Source organism: Otolemur garnettii, unplaced genomic scaffold, assembly GCF_000181295.1.
Source record: "Otolemur garnettii isolate 467f Iridium unplaced genomic scaffold, OtoGar3 scaffold00011, whole genome shotgun sequence".
Lineage (NCBI taxonomy): Eukaryota > Metazoa > Chordata > Mammalia > Primates > Galagidae > Otolemur > Otolemur garnettii.
In genome coordinates this window covers 18974667-18992910 of record NW_003852406.1, presented here as the reverse complement: position 1 = coordinate 18992910, position 18244 = coordinate 18974667, and the positions used below count along the sequence as shown (strand labels likewise).

General features: G+C 45.9%; 1 protein-coding gene across 1 annotated transcript in view; it reads left to right on the top strand.

The window, feature by feature from the left end:
• The first annotated feature begins 5611 nt into the window (after nucleotides 1-5611).
• The window catches only part of LCTL (lactase like), a 20936-nt gene continuing 8303 nt past the window's right edge, over nucleotides 5612-18244 (top strand). The window contains exons 1-11 of the mRNA XM_003784449.2: nucleotides 5612-5729; nucleotides 6111-6274; nucleotides 6830-6917; nucleotides 7216-7325; nucleotides 7759-7887; nucleotides 7977-8072; nucleotides 9997-10051; nucleotides 10148-10309; nucleotides 16087-16361; nucleotides 17521-17647; nucleotides 17834-18033. Of these exons, the coding sequence (XP_003784497.1) occupies nucleotides 5612-5729; nucleotides 6111-6274; nucleotides 6830-6917; nucleotides 7216-7325; nucleotides 7759-7887; nucleotides 7977-8072; nucleotides 9997-10051; nucleotides 10148-10309; nucleotides 16087-16361; nucleotides 17521-17647; nucleotides 17834-18033 (1524 nt within the window). The remainder of the gene's footprint in view (nucleotides 5730-6110; nucleotides 6275-6829; nucleotides 6918-7215; nucleotides 7326-7758; nucleotides 7888-7976; nucleotides 8073-9996; nucleotides 10052-10147; nucleotides 10310-16086; nucleotides 16362-17520; nucleotides 17648-17833; nucleotides 18034-18244) is intronic.

Genomic DNA, 18244 nt, shown 5'->3' with positions numbered 1-18244 from the left:
TGAAATGAGGTCTGTGATGGATGCTCTGAAGGCAAGGCCAGTGGACGGTCCTGAGGTGAGAAAAGCTGAGGGGCTCTTCCCCCGTTTTTTTTTTTTTTTGAGACGGAGCCTCAAGCTATCCCCCTGGGTAGAGTGCCGTGGCTTCTTCCCCCATTTTTTATTGAGACTCTCCTCTCCCCACTCCCTTGCCTCCCCTTGCACCCATCAGGAACTGGAATCTGTGGGCTTGACTGGGATCTGCGGCAGCCAGCCCCACCCAGGGCTCCCCATGTGGAGATGGGGGGAGAAAATGTAGGGCATGACCTGAAAACCTAGAAGATGAGCTCAGATTGAAGAGGCCTGGTGGGAGGTGGTGGCCGGGTGGTCCCAGATCCACCACACCTTCATCAACATCAGCAGCATCATCTCTGGTTCACTGGCGCCAGCCTCCAGCTGTCCACTCCCTACACCTCCGCCCTGCAGGGGGCCTGGGCAGCAAGGCCTGAGTGGGATCTCTGGGTTTGGAATTGCTATTTCACAGCCAATGCCAGTGTCTGGAGCAAGACAGGAATTCTTCACATGTGCACGTGTGTGTGTGTGTGTGTGTGTGTGTACACACAGATCCACACTCTGTGGAGAGGGTGTCAATTCATTCCAGATTTACTGGAACAGGCTCAATTTCGCATAGCTGGACACCACAAACCATGGAAATGGCCTGGAAATTCCAATATGATGATTTCTTTTGCAGCACTCCTTCAGTCTTGTTCCAAAAAAGAAAGGATTTGAGAACCAGCTTGCAGAGTTATATGTACATTTCAGTAGCATTTTCAAATAACAAACAAAGAAAGCAGGGAGAAGGGAGAGTAAAATGACACGTGGAAATGGGTAACTAGGAGGCAGGCTACAGCGCACCTCACAATTTCTAAGTCCCCAGAGCTAAGAGGGAAACACGATGACGTGGATTCCTGTTCTTGAGACTGTCAGGTATTTCTCCCAAAAGGCCTCTGAAAGGAGATGTGGCATGATACAAGTTTAGCGGGGAACACATTAATGTTCCATGTCTTAACAGTGGTTTGGTTGCACAAGTGACTGCATCTGTCAAGACTCACAGAATGGTACAGGCAAGGTGGCTCACACCTGTAAGCCCAGCACTCTAGGAGACCAACACCAGGAAGATTGCTTCAGGCCAGGAGTTTAGGTTGTAGTGAGCTGTAATCATGTCACTGCCTTCTAGCCTGGGCAAAAGAACAAGACCTGGTGTCAGAGAAAAAAAAAAATTATAGTTGGTCTATAACAAAACTTGCATACTTTCTCTCTCAATACACACACATATGTATACACGAGAAACTTACAGAATAGCATATTTAAGACTTGTGCATATCACTGTAAGCAAGTGTTACATTGAAAAGAGCAGAACTATAAACAAATGCAGGTAATGATAGCCTACTGAAAGGTTTGGGGTGAAGCAACCTGACAGGGGATATGTGGCACGTGATAAAGCAAGTACAGTGACACGCAGAATCTCGGGGTGGGCATACGGTGTGGACTGAGCCACATCTTTGAACATTTCTGTATGTTTGAACATTTTTGTTTTTGAGACAGGGTCTTACTCTGTCACCCAGGTGGAGTACAGTGGCATGATAATATCTCACAGCAACTTCAAGTTCCTGGTTCAAGTGATCCTCCTGCCCTGGCCTCCCAAAGTGCTAGGATTACAGGCTTGCGCCGCTGCACCCAGCCTGTGTGAACAGTTTTATAATAAAAAGATGGGTCTCTGCAAAACAAAGTGGGCTCTGAGAGTTATTCTCCACACTCGGAAGAGAAAAAGCTGTGAGTTTGATCACAGCCAGAACTAGCAGCAGGCCTCAATATCCATTGAACCCTGGCACATTTTCCCCAGGCAGCTCCTGGAGCTCAGGGATGCAGAGCTCAGACATCAGCAGAGCAGAAGCAGAGACCTCTGGCTATTTGCTGAGCATGGCCTCTGGAGTTTGGTGGCTCCCAGATAAAGCTCTCAGGTCATCCAAGTCTCAGGTCAGGCCATCAGGGGCTTCTAACCTTAAGTCTCTACTCCCTTCCCTCCCAGCACCCCTATACATGGCAGAGAGGATTTCAGCCTGGACAATAAGTTGGTGGTAAGTCCTTCATTGGGGCTTTTTTTCCCTGCCAGGCATTGTTAGGCATTTATAGCTATCATTTAAATTAATGTTCAAATGATACCATGAAGCAGAAGCAGATACTATTATCACCTGCTTTTATACACAAAAAAGCAGGGCCCCACCTCTGCAGCCCCTTGCAGGAAAGAAAGAAAATGAGGCTACAAGAGCCCAGGTACCATCCACCCGTGCCCAGCACACCTTGTTGTCAGCCAGAGCCTGGCTTCTGGCGGCTTCAGACCTCTTGCTTGAGGGAATGGCCCTGCCTTGGCCTTTGCACAGGGAGCCCCAGGCCTCAGATAGGCCTCAGATAGGCCTCAGCAGCCCCTGGAGAATATGGACGGGGGAGAAAGAAGGAGGGAGGCGTGTCTTGGTCCATTTGCAATGTTATAACAAAATACCACAGACTGGTAATTTATGAACAACAGAAACTTCCTTCTCACAATTCTAGAAGTTGGGGAATCCAAGATCAAGACAGGTTCTGAAGGTTTGGTGTCTGGCGAGGGCTGCTCTTTGCTTCCTTGTTGCTCCAACCTCCAGAGGGGACAAACGCTGTGTCTGCAAGTGGGGAAAGGACAGAAAGATGGAGGGATGAAAGGGGCCTAACTAGTTCCCTCCACTCTCATGACTTAATCACCTGCTAGTGGCCCTCTTAACATTATCACTTCAGTGATTAAAGTATCAACATATGACTTTGAAGGGCACATTCAGATCATAGCAGAGGGTCACCCCCCTGTGAAGACCACTTGCCTCCACCCATAGCCAGGCTTGCCGCCCACAGGATGAGAACATGGTGCCAGTGCAAAGCAGCCTGGTCTATAGCCAGGCACCAGGAAGCTCCCTCCAACAAAAACAATGGTCCCCTGGCTCTGTGCAAAGGGCTCAGAGGTGACATGGAGTCTCAAAGTTGTCTGTCTCCTCCCTACCTCAGCCCAGGGAACAGGGTCCCCAGAGCCTGCAGCCTGGTGTGGGGCAGGCACTTGCTCTGATGGGAATGGTAGCCACTGCCCTGAGACACCCGCAAGAGAAATGTTCAGTGGCCTGCTCACCCCGAGGTCACAGCTTTGCCTGGGCACTGCAGGACAGATGCAAAAAGAGAGAAGACATAACCTCCCAGGTCCCGAAACACATCTTAGGGCCTTTGCTTGTGCTACTTCCTCCATTGCCATGCCTTCCCTACCAGCAAATGTCCCTAAATTCTTCCAGCATCCTGTCCCTGCAAAGCCAGCCCTGCTTTCCTAAGCCTCACAGCGTTCCATCCATCCTTCTATCACAGCCCCAATCACCCTACGTGATGTTCAGAGCGCCCTCCCACTCCTGTCCTCTTTAGATCCCAGCTCTGAAAGGGACAAGCATGTCCCATTTCACTCTGGCTAGAGCAGTGGTTCTCAACTTGTGGGTTGCAACCCTTTTGTTCCATTTGTAACAATGCAACAATTAGGAAAGTTGAGAGCCACTGAGCTAGAGCCTCTCGTAGCACTTGGTGGGGTCTCAGAATATGTTTGTCAAGGAAAGGATGGGGACAGACAGGTGGGAAATGTCTCTGTAAGTCAGACCTCTGTTCACTCACTGTCTGTGCTAAGGGATGCAGCCCTCACACCCACTCTGAAAAGTATTCTCGCCCCCATGAATGTACCTGGGAACCTTAGAATTTGGGGGCAGAGACCTTAGTTCCTTTACCACAGGCATTGCCGCTGGAAGCCCAAGGGAGTTGCTCCATGCTCCAACTGGTCCCTCAGGGGAGCAGTTCCTGCCAGTGTCCAGGTCCCCACCCTCCCCCAGGCCTCCTGCAGCAAATCTCTACACACTTGCCAGGGTGGTGTGACCTAGAGGTGCTTTCTAATTCCCTCAACTTCAAAATGTGTTCAGGAAAAGCACCAACCTCAGAACAAGGCCATCTTGAGGCTGGTCGTCAGTCCAGACAGGGCTGACTATCACCACCAGCAGTACCAGCCTGCCCTCGCTGGGGCCCAGAAACCCCCACCATACAAGGCTGATGCCACTTCTCTCACCCTGACTCAGGGGTTGTTGGGAGGATTCAAGGAGTCGAGTCAATACATACAAACACCTGGATGGTAGAATGCACATGATAAATGTGAGTCGTTTTTAGATTGATAATTGTATTATTTAGATTCAACTCACATTCTTGAGTGCCAACCATATGTTGGCAGTAGGGATGCTGAGTGAGCAGTGCAGGCTCACCCCTGCCTACCAGAGTCTACAAGGAGGCGGGGAAGTGTGGAATGCCAAGGGCCTAACCTAGCCTGGGTATGGGTCCAGAAAGGCTTCCTGGAGGAAGCCCATGAAAGGGATGTATAGAAAGAAATTAATCAATGATGAAGGCTGAGGCCCAGCTGAGAGCACAGTGAGAGTCCCATGAGGGCTGTGCTGGGAGGCACTGTGGGGACAGCAAGAGGGGCCGAGCCTCCAGGAGGGCGTGTTCTGTGGGCAGCGCTGGCTGAAGGAATGAGTGAGCAAGGAAATGAATGAGAGAGCCAAAACTGGCTGAGATGGAAAAACCAACTTTACAGTGAATGTTTTCTGGCAGCAGGGAGGGGAGACACAGACTGATGCCAACACATGTTGGTCCCTATGCCACCCACAGGACTCAAGAGTCACAGGACTGAGGGGCTGAAAATGGCACAAAAGCCCAGGAGGGGCCAGGAGTACCGGGTTTTCTCCTGCCTCAGCCGCCCCTCAAGCTTGAGCCAGCGCCAAGTCCCCAGCAGCTGACTCAGGTCCCACTGGCCAGCTCAGCATTCCTGCCTGGCCCCACTGAATGGAGCTATTGAAACTCTTTGTAGGGGAGGGGTCAGGTCACAGGCCACACCCCCAACTAGAGCCTTCGGCCACACCGTGGGCTTTGCTCTCAGGGGGCAGCATAGGCCCTGGAGGGGGGGGTGTCAGTCAGAGGGAGCTCTGGCTGCCAGCTACTGCTCTGGGGGTGTCTGGGACCAAGGACAATCCTGGGTAAGCTGACTGGCATCAAAGAGGGGATCCCAAGGGGGGAGAAATCTTCCTAACACTCAGTTCTGAAGCCCTGGGATGGGTGACCCCAGCTGGAGAAGGGAGCTGATTCCCCCACACATGTCACAGTGTGTAAGTTGGGGTACTGCAGGGGCTCCGTGGGCTCCCACAAGACTGGAGCTTCCGGAGGGCAGAGGTGGCTTCCCCATTAGATAGGCGTACCAGCTGGGTCTCCCCAATAAAATAGGGAGCCAGTTGGGGAGAGGGTAGTTTGGGGCCTTGGTCATCAGACCTGGAGTTCCCCAAGCCCAGCCTTTGTCTTCTCTTCAGTTTAAAACGGGAATGGTATCCAGTGTCCAGCCTCAGCCTCTGCTAGTGGGTCTACTAGATAAAGCTCCCCCACTTCCTATCCTGCCCCTGCCCCCAGCTTGGCTCTGGTCCCCAGCCTAGCTGTGTGGGCCTGCAAGAGTCAGGTGTGCTTTTTCAGGTATGGGGAAGGACCGGGTACCATGAAGCCAGTGCAGGATGTCACCCTTTGGTGGATGCTACTGCTGGTGCTCAGGCTGGGGGCCGCCAAGAAGGGGTCCCCAGAAGAGGCCTCCTTCTACTATGGAACCTTTCCGCTTGGTCTGTCCACTCCTGTGTTAGTCTGCCCATCCTCTGTCTCTGTCTGCCTGCCCACCTTGAGTGACTTGCCAAGGAGTTTGGTTTTAGTTTCCTGACTGGATGGGAAACATACCTCCATGTGGTTGTAAAATGAAGTTTCTAACAGATTTTTTTCTTAAATTACTAAAAATTATACAGGCAATAAATGCTATTCAGAGCTAAAATTGTGCCAAAAAAATGTTAATATATCTTCCCCTCTACCCTGGCTCACTTGTTCCTGCTCCTAAGAGACAAGGAGTAGGGCAGAGTGGCAGGGAGGGTCCTGCCATGAGGTCTGGGAGGCACTGCCCATGGCTGGTGAGGTGGGAGTGCCCAGGGCCCAGCGTGGGTCTCTCCCTGCAGGCTTCTCCTGGGGTGTGGGCAGTTCTGCCTACCAGACAGAGGGTGCCTGGGACCAGGATGGGAAAGGGCCCAGCATCTGGGACGCCTTCACGCACAGTGGGAAAGGGAAAGTGCTCGGGGATGAGACGGCTGATGTGGCCTGTGATAGCTACTACAAGGTCCAGGTGAGTGGGGGGGAGGGACGCATTGGGGGAACCTGGATGACAATGTCAAGGGGGGGCGGTGGTGGCTGGGGGCTGGGGGGCTGGGGGGCTGGGGGGGGTGCCAGAATGTGGGGGGCGGGGAGAAAAGGACACAGGGCCTCACCTGAGCCAGGGCCTTAGTCCAAGGGATCAGCAGCAGAAGGGCTAATGCCATGACCTCTGTAGGCCACAGTGGCCTGAACCCCTGGTCCCTGCTTGTGAATTGTTCCCCTGTGGAGCACCCACTTTCCTCTCTGGACGGCTTCTTGGGGGATTCATCATCCAAGTTTATTAGGAACACCCTCAAAGTGCCCCTACACATGTTTTACTGGACTCTTGGCATAGCTCTTTCATGAGGTAGGGCCAGGTGGTAATCACATCTACTGTGTATATGAGGAAACAGGTCCCTCCTCACACACCAAGAGTTACAGACGAGAGCCTTGGCCCTGAGGCACAGTTGACCCCTACTTGCTCCCCCTCACCCCTCTCCCAGGGCCCCAGATGACCGGCCTTGCCTCCTCACCCTTGTCTGCACAGGAGGACATCGTTCTGCTGAGGGAGCTGCAGGTCAACCACTACCGATTCTCCCTGTCTTGGCCCCGGCTCCTGCCTACAGGCGTCCGAGGTGAGCTAGGGGAGTCTCTCCTACACCCAAGTGCAGCCCCTTTTGGCCATGTTGGCTTTGCAGGGACACCATAGAGTTCTAGGGAGGGAGACCAGCCATGAACATGGTTGCTGATAGCAGCAGCTCTCACAGGTTCTGCAGGTGACTGGGCTCCTGGGCCTATCTTTACCACCCCTCTGAGACTCAGAAGACTGGTGGGCTGAGGGTGCTGTCAGGTGCAAAAAGCCACAGGCACAACTGCTGCACTCCAGAAAGCCAAGGCCCTTCCTCGTAGAGTCTTCTTTTATTTTGCCTACAGCGGAGCAGGTGAACAAGAAGGGAATCAAATTCTACAGTGATTTTATCGATGCCCTTCTGAAGATCAACATCACGCCCATCGTGACCTTGCACCACTGGGACCTGCCCCTGGTAAGGGCAGCGGAAGGTTCAGAGGCCCAAGGGCAGCTTAGCTCAACAGGAAGGAGCTGACTGAGGACCTAGGGGCCCAGAGGTAGAGGCAAGACTAGGCAGACCCTGCCCCCATGGCAAGGCTTCTGGGAGGCTTCCAACATCTGCACAACACCCAGAATTCTCATTAGAGCTTTCATGCCTGGTGTCAGATGTTATTTCTTCAGAACCTATATTCAAGATATTTTCCGCAATATCAGACTCCTTTCCTCTGGCAAATTTTCTTAAATATTCATTCTGTCTGTTCCTTCTAAGCAACAGAGTATCACACTCCCTCTGCTGCCTCCCTCTTGTGTGTATGAAGAGGGTCACACAGCAGATCTCCACATTTAAATCGCTTTATGGTTTGTCACTGCCACTGTCGTCCCTGGGGCACCGGCCTCTCTGTTCACAGCTGCTCCAGGTCAGATACGGCGGGTGGCAGAACGTGAGTATGACCAGCTACTTCAGTGATTATGCTGATCTGTGCTTTGAGGCCTTTGGGGACCGGGTGAAGCATTGGATTACTTTCAGTGATCCTCAGGTAAGCAGGGCCCCTCTTCAGGTGGGAAAGTCCACTTCCTACACTGAGAGCTCCCTTCTACCACTTCTTACGACTTCCTGTCCCTGTAGGCAATGGCAGAAAAAGGCTATGAGACAGGTTACCACCCGCCTGGCCTGAAGCTCCGTGGCACTGGCCTGTACACGGCGGCACATCACATCATTAAGGTGAGATGGGGTCTGCTGGTGGAGAGAGAGCTCCAATGTCAGCTCTGCCTGATCCAGGGGTGGGAGCCTGAGCTCAGCCCTCTGCTGCTCTGCCCCAAATCCTTTAGTTCTGTGAAGACTTATGGCGGGTGTGTCCTGTCATCCAGCATTCTGCTGGACACCGTGGCTGAGGGCTTACAGTCTAGCCAAAGGGATGGACCACATGCCAGTGGGAACTTGTCACCTACAGATCCAAGCTGTCTTGTGAGGAATGGTGACAGGAGGAAGGGGGGTGTGGTGGTGGGGGAAAAAATCTTCAGTGAATGAAGGGTAGTAAATGGGGGTTGATCACAGACAGCTGGAAGAGGGGTTGGGAGTGGTCATCTGACAGCATGGGCTTTGAAGGACCGGGGGTTTTTGAAGGAGGAATGAAAAATAGTTTGGAAGCAGCAAAGAAGAGCAAAGCAGTCTCCACCTCCTCCCAGGGCCTGAGGTCAAGGAAAAATGCTCTCTGCTGGGAGGAGCTGCAGGGCAGTGATCCTCAGGGCAGATAGGAATCCGGTGGGGCAGAGTAAAGGAGACATCCAGAGAAGATGCCCAAGGCAGGGCAGGTGAGGACAGGTTACAGGAAAGGCTCTAGGCAGTGGGGAGGGAACAGGTCACATTACAGGACATGCGCAAGGTTACAGATGATGGTAGGGAACAGGGATGCAAGGACTGACAGGATTGGCTCCCAAGGACACTTTGCACAGAAGGTGACAACCTCTTCAAGCTGGAACGCAAGGAGCCACTTCAAACCCCTCAAACTCATGTCAGGAACAGAGGACATTCTTGTTCCCTTTTTTTTTTTTTTTTTTTTTTTGGAGACAGTCTTACTAGGTCACCCGTGGTAAAGTGCCTTGGTATCATAGCTCATAGCAACCTCTAACTCTTGGTCCCAAGCGATTCTCTTGCCTCAGCCTCCCAAGTAGCTAGGACTACAGGTGCCCGCCACAACGCCCAGCTATTTTTTGTTGCAATTGTTGTTGTTTAGCTGGCCTGGGCCAGGTTTGAACCCGCCGGACTTGGTGTATGTGGCTGACACTGTAACCACTGTGCTATGGGCACGGAGCCCATTCTCGTTCTTTTTTTATTTTTTCTCTTTGAGACAGTTTCACTCTGTCATCCTTGGTAAATGTGATGTACTCACAGCTCATAGCAACCTCCAACTCCTAGGCCTAGGCGATTCTCTTGCCTCAGCCTCCTGAGTAGCTGGGACCAGAGGCACTGCCACAATGCCCAACTATTTTTTTGTTGCAGTTTGGCCAGGGACGAGTTCGAACCCACCACCCTCTGTATACAGAGCCAGCACCCTACCCACTGAGCCACAGGCGCCGCCTGCCCATTCTCCTTCTATATTTAGCCTACAATTTTTTTTCTTCTTTTTTGCAGTTTTTGGCTGGGGATGAATTTGAACACACCACCTCCGGTATATGGGGCCAGCACCCTACTCCTTTGAGCAACAGGTGCCGCCCATAGCCTATGATTTCTTAAACTTGTGAATATTTAAAGGGCAGAGCTCTGAAGACATCTTTAATAATGATGTCTTCAGAAGTTGTTTTTCAGGGCTTCTTATCTGTAAAAGGTAGTGAGTTGAAATGATGTGATTCTGATACTGTTTGACATGTCCCACTTCATTAGACAATCCCAGGATTCCCTCCGTTGTTCTAGTTGGTCACTGCTGGCTGGCAAAGGGAGGATATAAAGAGAGAAGGCTGATAAATATTTATGCCAGACTTAGACCAAATTTTGTCAACAAAAAAAAAAAATTGTCTCCAGAGGTCTGATGACTATGGATTGGGATAATCAAGGCTGAATTTATGTAAATGCTGGGTCTTAAACTGGATGTCCTGTGTTAAGGAGAAAGGCCACCCCAGATTGAAATGAATTCTTGATCCTCTTTCAGGCCCACGCCCAAGCCTGGCATTCTTATAACAGTACGTGGCGCAGCAAGCAGCAAGGTGAGCCGTAACCCCACACATCCTGAGAACACACGAATGCCCAGAGAAGCAAAGGTCACTCCCCTCGCCCCCGTCACCTTTTCTTTCTTTCCTTAGGTCTGGTAGGGATTTCGCTGAACTGCGACTGGGGGGAACCTCTGGACATTAGTAACCCCAAGGATGTAGAGGCTGCTGAGAGATATCTACAGTTCTGCCTGGGCTGGTTTGCTAACCCAATTTATGCTGGCGACTACCCCCAAGCCATGAAGGACCATATTGGTGAGCAAGTCATATTTTTAAGCTTCAAATACTACAACAACTGTTGATGAGCCCAGGTGAAATGAGCAGAAGTTCGCTAGGTTTGGGTGAGGCAAAGAACTGATAACTGATTATTTGAATTGGCAAAAAGGACCCCCACCCCCCCACCCCCAATCCCTATACCTGGAAATGGAGAACTTTCAGAACCTGGGGCGGGGGAGGGGAGAATGGCAGTTTCTGGGCTGCTCTCACTTTGTTCTGTTGTCCCATGTCTCCTGCCTGACTCCGTTTCCACTGCAGTCACGTGGGGGAGAGGAGTCAGAGGCTGGCATGAGCCAGGTCAGTCCTAGTGTCAGTTCTTTCTGTGGCTGAAGGAACATTTTCCAAGCTCTGGTTCAGTTTCCATAGTGTCAGAGAAATGAATATAGGTTAAGCTTACAGGACTATATCACTCTGGCTGCTTTTAACTGCCACATAACAAAAATTCCACCTACAACAGTTTAAAATGTAGGGAACGTATCAGCTCACCTGAGTTCAGAAGAGGGTAATCCAAGGCTAGTTATAGTTAATTCAGCCCTCAGGTTCATTCCATCTTCCTACCCTGGCACCTTCAGCTGCACAAAGCACCACTTCCCATGGCCACAAGGTGATCCAGGCATCACATCTTTACACATCAATACTAGATACATCCACAATCTTGTACAACCATCACCACTATCCATCTCTAGCATTATTCTTCTTGCAAAATTATTAACTTTATACTCGTTAAACCATAACTCTTCCCTTCTTCCCCTCCCCAGCCCTTGGTAGTCACTATTCTACTGTCTCTATGATTCTGACTATTCAAGTATCTCATAAGTGGAATCATGTAGTATTTTTCTTTGTGTAACTGGCTTATTTTACTCAGTATAATGTCCTCAAGGTTTATTCCCTTGGTAACATGTCAGAATTTCCTTGCTTTTTAAGGCTAATGTTCCACTGTATGTATATGCCATATTTTGCCTTACTAATTCACCCATCTGTGGACACTTGGGTTGCTTCCATGTTTTAGCTTTTATGAATATGGGTATCTTGAAGCTCACCTCACCTTTCAACTCTTTTGGGATGTATATAGTGTTGATGTGTAATTCTGTTTTTAATTTTTTTTTTAATTGAATGGTAACTATGTACATTAATGCACTTCTGGGGTACAGTGTGGGGTTTTCACATGCAATCCGAAATACTTCCATCAAACTGGTCAACACAGCCTTCATGTCATTTTCTCAGTTATTGTTTTAAAACGTTCACATTCTACTCTTAGAAAGATTCACTTGTACCCCTGTAAGATAAACCTCAGAAGTGATCCCTCCATGTTTTTAATTTTTGAGTAATTACCATACTGTTTTCAACAGTGGCTGTACTGTTTTATATTCCCAACAATAACTCAGAAGTGTTCCAGTTACTCATGTCCTCACCAATACTTACTTTGATCATAGCCATACTGATGGGTGTGAGGTGTCACCTCATTGTAGTTGGTCTTGCTCAGGCTGGCCTCGTCCCTGGCCCCTCATTATAGTCTTGATTTGCATTTCCGCAATGATTAATGATGCTGAGCACCTGTTTATGTGTTTATTGGCCATTTGAATATCCTATTTGGAAAAAAAGTCAGTTCAAGTTCTTTACCCATTTTTAATTGCATTATTTTTGTTGAGTTTTAGTCTATCTATATATTATGAATATTAATCTTCTTTCAGACATGATTTACAAATATTTTCTCCTCTTCTGTAGGTTGCATTTTTACTGATAGCATTTTGATGCACAAACTTTTTAAATTTTTGTGAAGTCTAATATGTCTACTTTTTTGTTTCATGTGCCTTTGGTGTCAGAGCTAAGAGATAATTGCTAAATCCAATATCATGAAACTTCTACCTTATGTTTTCTTCTAAGAGTCTTATAGTTTTAGGTTTTATATTTAGGCCTTTGATTCATTTTAATTTTTGATATGGTGTTAGTTAAGTGTCCAACTTCATTCTTTTGTATTTGGATATCCAGTTCCTAGCATAACTGTCTTTTCCCCATTAAATAATCTATATGCTAAACATAATTTGAGGTGAAATTAAAAAAAAAATAAATTGTCTGGTACCCTTGTCAAAAATGACTTGGCCATATATGCAAGGGTTTAACTATGGGCTGTCCATTCTATTCTACTAGTCTTTATGCCAATACCACATTGTTTTGATTACTATTGCTTTGTGGATTTTTAAAAAAATTTTCAGATTAATATATGGGTACAAATGATTAGTTTACATTATTTGTGTTTGTTAGGTAAAATCCAAGCTATAGTTGAACCCTCCACCTAAGAGGTGTGCCATATACCCCTCACCTCTAATGATGGAGCTCACCACAACCCTTCCTACTCCCCTCCTCTGCCACTTTAATTTGTTTTTTTTTTCTTTTCTTGTATGAGAGTGTAGTTGTTCATGCTTTGTGGCAAGTTTTAAAATTAGGAAGTGTGATTCCTCTAGCTTTGTTTTTTTCAACATTGTTTCGGCTTTTTGGGGTCCCTTGATATCCACATGACTTTTTGGATGAGTTTTTCTACTTCTATTTCTGCAAGAAACATCACTGGGATTTTCACAGAAATTATTAATACATGCAATTTGTAAATCACTTTGGGTAGTATTAACATCTTAATAATATTAGGTCTTCTCATCTAAGAACATGGCATATGTTTCACTTATGTTTTCCTTTATTTCTTCCAGCAATGTTTTGTAGTTTTTACTATACAAGTCTTTTACCTCCTTGGCTAATTCCTAAGTTTTTTATTCTTTTTGGTACTATTGTAACTGAAATTATTTTAATTTCCTTTTCAGATTATGCACTGTTAGTGTACAGAATGCAACTAATTTTTCCATGTTCCCTCTGTGTCCTATTAAATCGCTGCATTCATTTATCAGCTCTAACAGATTTTTTTGTGGAATCTTTAGGGTTTCCTACATAAAAGATCATATCATCTGTGAACAGATACAATTTTACTTCTTCCTTTCCAATTTGGATGTCTTTTGTTTCTTTTTCTGCCTAATTACTCTGGTCAGAACTCCCATTATTACATGGAATAGAAATGGTAAAGGCCAGCATCCTTGCCTTGTTCCTTTTCTCTATTTTTAAGGAAAAGGAAAATCTTCCCAAGAAACAGCTTTTATCTCCAGGTGACTTCCTTCCCTTTACGCTTCAAGGGACAGAACTGCCACATGCTCAGCTGATGTGCTAGGACCACCATGACTAGGGCCCTGCAGGCTGGGGAGAGGCCAGGACTCCTCTAAGGAGGTGGTCTCTTGGAAGAAGGTGAGGAAGAGGGCAAGAAGATAGGCCCAGGACCACTGGGCAGGCAACCAGCAGTGTCTGGCCATGAGAATCTAAACAGATTGTCCCTGATTTAGAGGTAGCAGCCTCACCTACCCTGAAAAAAAGAAAACAGCAGGAGGGCAGCGCCTGTGGCTCAAAGGAGTAGGGCGCTGACCCCATATGCCGGAGGTGGTGGGTTCAAACCCAGCCCCGGGCCAAAAATTGCAAAATAAAAAGAAAGAAAGAAAAAAAGAGAACAGCAGTATAACACTTAAATCCATTACAATTTTACATACCTTAGATATCTGCTTAAGAACAGTCAATATTTCAAAAAGTTCCCTTTCTAAAGCACTATTTACCAGACTTATCTGGAACAGGAGGCAGCAAGTTCTAATTCCAACTCTGACATCAACTAGTGAGTGACTCTGGGCAAGGTGCTTTACCACTTTGGGTAAATCTTATCATCTGAAAATGAAGACATTAAACAAAATCTTTAGGCAATAACCATTTCTGTAACATGTCTGCACACATTCACTCAAAATCCTGAGAACAATTTCCTCAAGATACATATGGAAAAAGTGTTCATGATGTGACAGTGCCCATGTCCCTGCAGATACATATTATTATTCACAGTAGTAAATTTGCTCTCCTGGGACCCTCAGAGGCCACTGCAAGTGCTGCAAGAGGACTGCACTAAAAAGCCATATTTGTCAGAGAGCAGTTCTTGAGCTTAAGATTAATAATCCCAGCCCCTACCAACTCCAATTTTGTAATGATGCAAGTGGTAAGGGGGCTGAACTTTTCCTCTGTACTGCATAGAAAGAAGAATCCTCTTTAAGCAGTTTAAATTTACTTTAGTAGTGAGAGCATTATGCCAGAAATCTTGACAAGTCAAGCCTCTTAGAAGTACTCACAATAAATACATGAACACAAGTATCTCTAGTCCCGTGCTACCCAACAGAACGTCCCACAATGACAAAAATGTCATGTACCTGCATCATCTAACATGATAGCCTTTAATCACCTGTGTTTATTTAAATTAAACAAAACGACAAGTTCTATCCTTTAGTGTCCATATTTAAATAACCACATCAGTAAGTGGCTATGGTATGAAACAATGTAGAGCAAGTGAAAATAGCTCATGGTTTTTCTCAAGTTATTAAATGTAACTGAAAGTAACAACATGCTAGTATGTTACAGATACTTAATAATATAAACTTCACTCATCTTATCTAAAACAATAGACTTTTTAGAAAATTTTTTATGGTTACATTTTATATTAATTCATAAAAATGTTACTTTTCTTTATTCATGTATTTAAACTTTTTTGCATAGATTATACAAGGTTGTTTCAAGTTATTTAAAGTACAAAAAAGTACAAAGTTAACTAACTCTCCACCCTTCCTTCCCAAAAGAGGTATACTTTGTATATCTGAGCAAAAACTGCTGTTTGGTCAGTGTGTGTACTTACAAATACATGATATTTCTTCACTGAAACAAGTATCTTGGCACTCTTTCCATGTTAGCACATAAAGTGCTGCTTCACTTGTTCTAGTGGCTTCACAGTGTTGGACTGATAAATAGTTCATCATTTACTTAACCAGTCCCTACTGATTAACATGTAGGTTGTTTCTAACCTTTCGCTACACAATCTATAATAAAGATCCTTAGGCCTGACTTGGTGGCTCATGACTGTAATCCTAGCACTCTGGGAGGCCAAGGTGGGTGGATTTCCTGAGCTCAAAAGTTCAAGACCAACCTGAACCAGAGCCAGAGTGAGACCTTGTGTCTAAAAACATAGCTGGACACCATGGCGGGCACCTGAAGTCCCAGATACATGGGAGATTGAGGCAACAGAATTAAGCCCAAGACTTTGAGGTTGCTGTGAACTGTGACACCATGGTACTCTACCAGGAGCAACAAAGGGAGATTCTGTCTCACACACACAAAAAGAAGATCCTTGGCCACACATCCTTTTACCTATGTAAGTTAAATGCAGGATAAACAGATTTGATATTGGTCCCTGAAAGGACATACACTTTTACATTTTTTAAAGATTGGACAAAATTGCCCAACAGAGAGGTCATGTCAGCTTATACTCCCAACAAGGAATGAACACGTCCATGCCCCTCCCATATCATCACTGCCCTTCCAGTTCCCTTCCCAGAAGCAGCTAAAATTATGAGTTTTTGATGTAAGGAATAATATAGATATCTCAGATGGCCACCCAGTTGTTTATATACCACTTATTTAGTAATCTGTGAAAATATTACTTTTAATCAATATGAATTTAAGATTTTTTTGGATAGTGTTTACATTTCAAAATTACAGTTTGAAAAGCTAAGGTTATATTTTCCCTACAGAGAAATCCAAAAGTCCAGCTTCTATGTCAACATGTCAGTATCATCAGGATACATTAACAAAGTGGTTGTGGGAAGACAAGGCTGTTAAATTCTACTTTTCTCTCTAAATAGGAAGGAAGAGTGCAGAGCAAGGCCTGGATATGTCGAGGTTACCAGTGTTCTCACTCCAGGAGAAGAGCTACATTAAAGGCACATCTGATTTCTTGGGATTAGGTCATTTTACTACTCGATACATCACAGAAAGGATCTATCCTTCCCGCCAAGGGCCCAGCTACCAGAACGATCGTGACTTAATAGAACTAGTTGACCCAAATTGGCCAGATCTGGGGTCTAAATGGCTATATTCTGTGCCATGGGGATTAAGAAGGCTCCTCAATTTTGCTCAGGTGATTATCCCATTAAACTATTTATGAGACATTTAGACCTAAATTCTCATAGCTTAAGCTTAGGTGCCCACATATGAAAGCTAATAAAACAGAATAAACCTAATTACTCATACTTCAAAGGCAATCTAAATACAGGCCTTACAGGGCAGCGCCTACTATGATAACCAATTATATGTATGTAACTTTAGCTAAAAGTCTTATCCCAAATTTATTTTGCTACTCTTCTCACCTAAAATGGAAAATGTGGGAAAGAACAAAACCTGAAGGACAATTCCCTTTCAATAATACTGATCTACTGAGAAATAGTAATACATTCTTTCAGCTAGGCGCAGTGGCTCACGCTTATAATCCTAATACTCTGGGAGGCCGAAGCAGGTAGACTGCTTGAGCTCAGGAGTTTGAGACCAGCCTGAGCCAGAGCAAGACCCCATTTCTACTAAAAATACAAGAACTAGGGCAGCACCTGTAACTCAAAAGGAGTAGGGTGCCGGCCCCATATGCCGGAAGTGGTGAGTTCAAACCCAGACCCAGCCAAAAATTGCAAAATCAAAAAAAAAAAAAAACTAGTCAGGTATTGTGGTGGGCACTTATTGTCCTAGCTACTCAGGAGGCTGAGGCAAGAGAATGGTTTAAGCCCAAGAGTTTGAGGTTGCTGTCACCTATGACACCATAGTACTCCTACCCAGAGCAACCCAGTGAGAGTCTAAAAAAAAAAAAAAATACATATTTTCTTTCATAAGAACTTACCTCCCATACATGTTATCTCCAAACAAATATTATCTGATATCTATTAAATAGTAAAATACACTTGATTTGGGAGGCCGAGGCGGGTAGATTGCCTGAGCCCAAAGGTTCAAGACCAACCTGAGCCAGAGTGGCTAAAGAATAGCTGGGCGTTGTAGTAGGTGCCTGAAGTCCCAGCTACCTGGGAGAAAGACAAGAGCTATGTGAGCTATAGTGTACTGTGAGCTATGATGCCACGGCAATCTACCAACGGTGACAAAGTGAGACTCTGTCTCAAAAAAAATAAAATAAAATAAAATGCACTTGATTAGAATATGGCAGGCTTAAATGGCAGGTTCATCTCTGAATGTCTTACTTAGAACCTTACCTGCAGGCCAGAATTTTTAAGATATTCTTTGCTATGACTTACTTTCAGACTCAATATGGTGATCCTCCCATATATGTGACAGAAAATGGAGCATCTCAAAAATTACACTGTACTCAATTATGTGATGAATGGAGAATTCATTATCTTAAAGGATATATAAATGAAATGCTGAAAGGTGAGATACAAACCACTTGTTTTCATTTGTTTTTCTATTTAACTAAAACCAAAATTTGATAACACAAATGATCAACTAAAACTTGCTTCTAAATGTTATAAATAAAAACATTTTAATATTATCGTCACAATTATTCTTTTTCTAAATAAATGAAATGTACTAAAAAAGGGATAAATGTCTTTGCAGCTATAAAAGACGGTGCTAATGTAAAAGGGTATACTTCCTGGTCTCTGTTGGATAAGTTTGAATGGGAGAAAGGATACTCAGATAGATATGGATTCTACTATGTTGAATTTAATGACCGAAATAAGCCTCGCTATCCAAAGGCTTCAGTTCAATATTACAAGAAGATTATCACTGCGAATGGGTTTCCCAATCCAAGAGAGGTAGGCCTAATTATCAATGTTACTTGTTCTGAATTTCAGAAGAGCTAGGCAGCTAGGGCACGCAAAGAGCTTGGAAAGCATCTTTCCTTTTTTCTCCAAGAAAGAGGACAGAGGGGCTTGGCGCCTTTAGCTCAACCGGCTAAGGCGCCAGGCACGTACACCTAAGGTGGCGGGTTCGAATCCCCAACCCAGACCCGCCAAACAACAATGA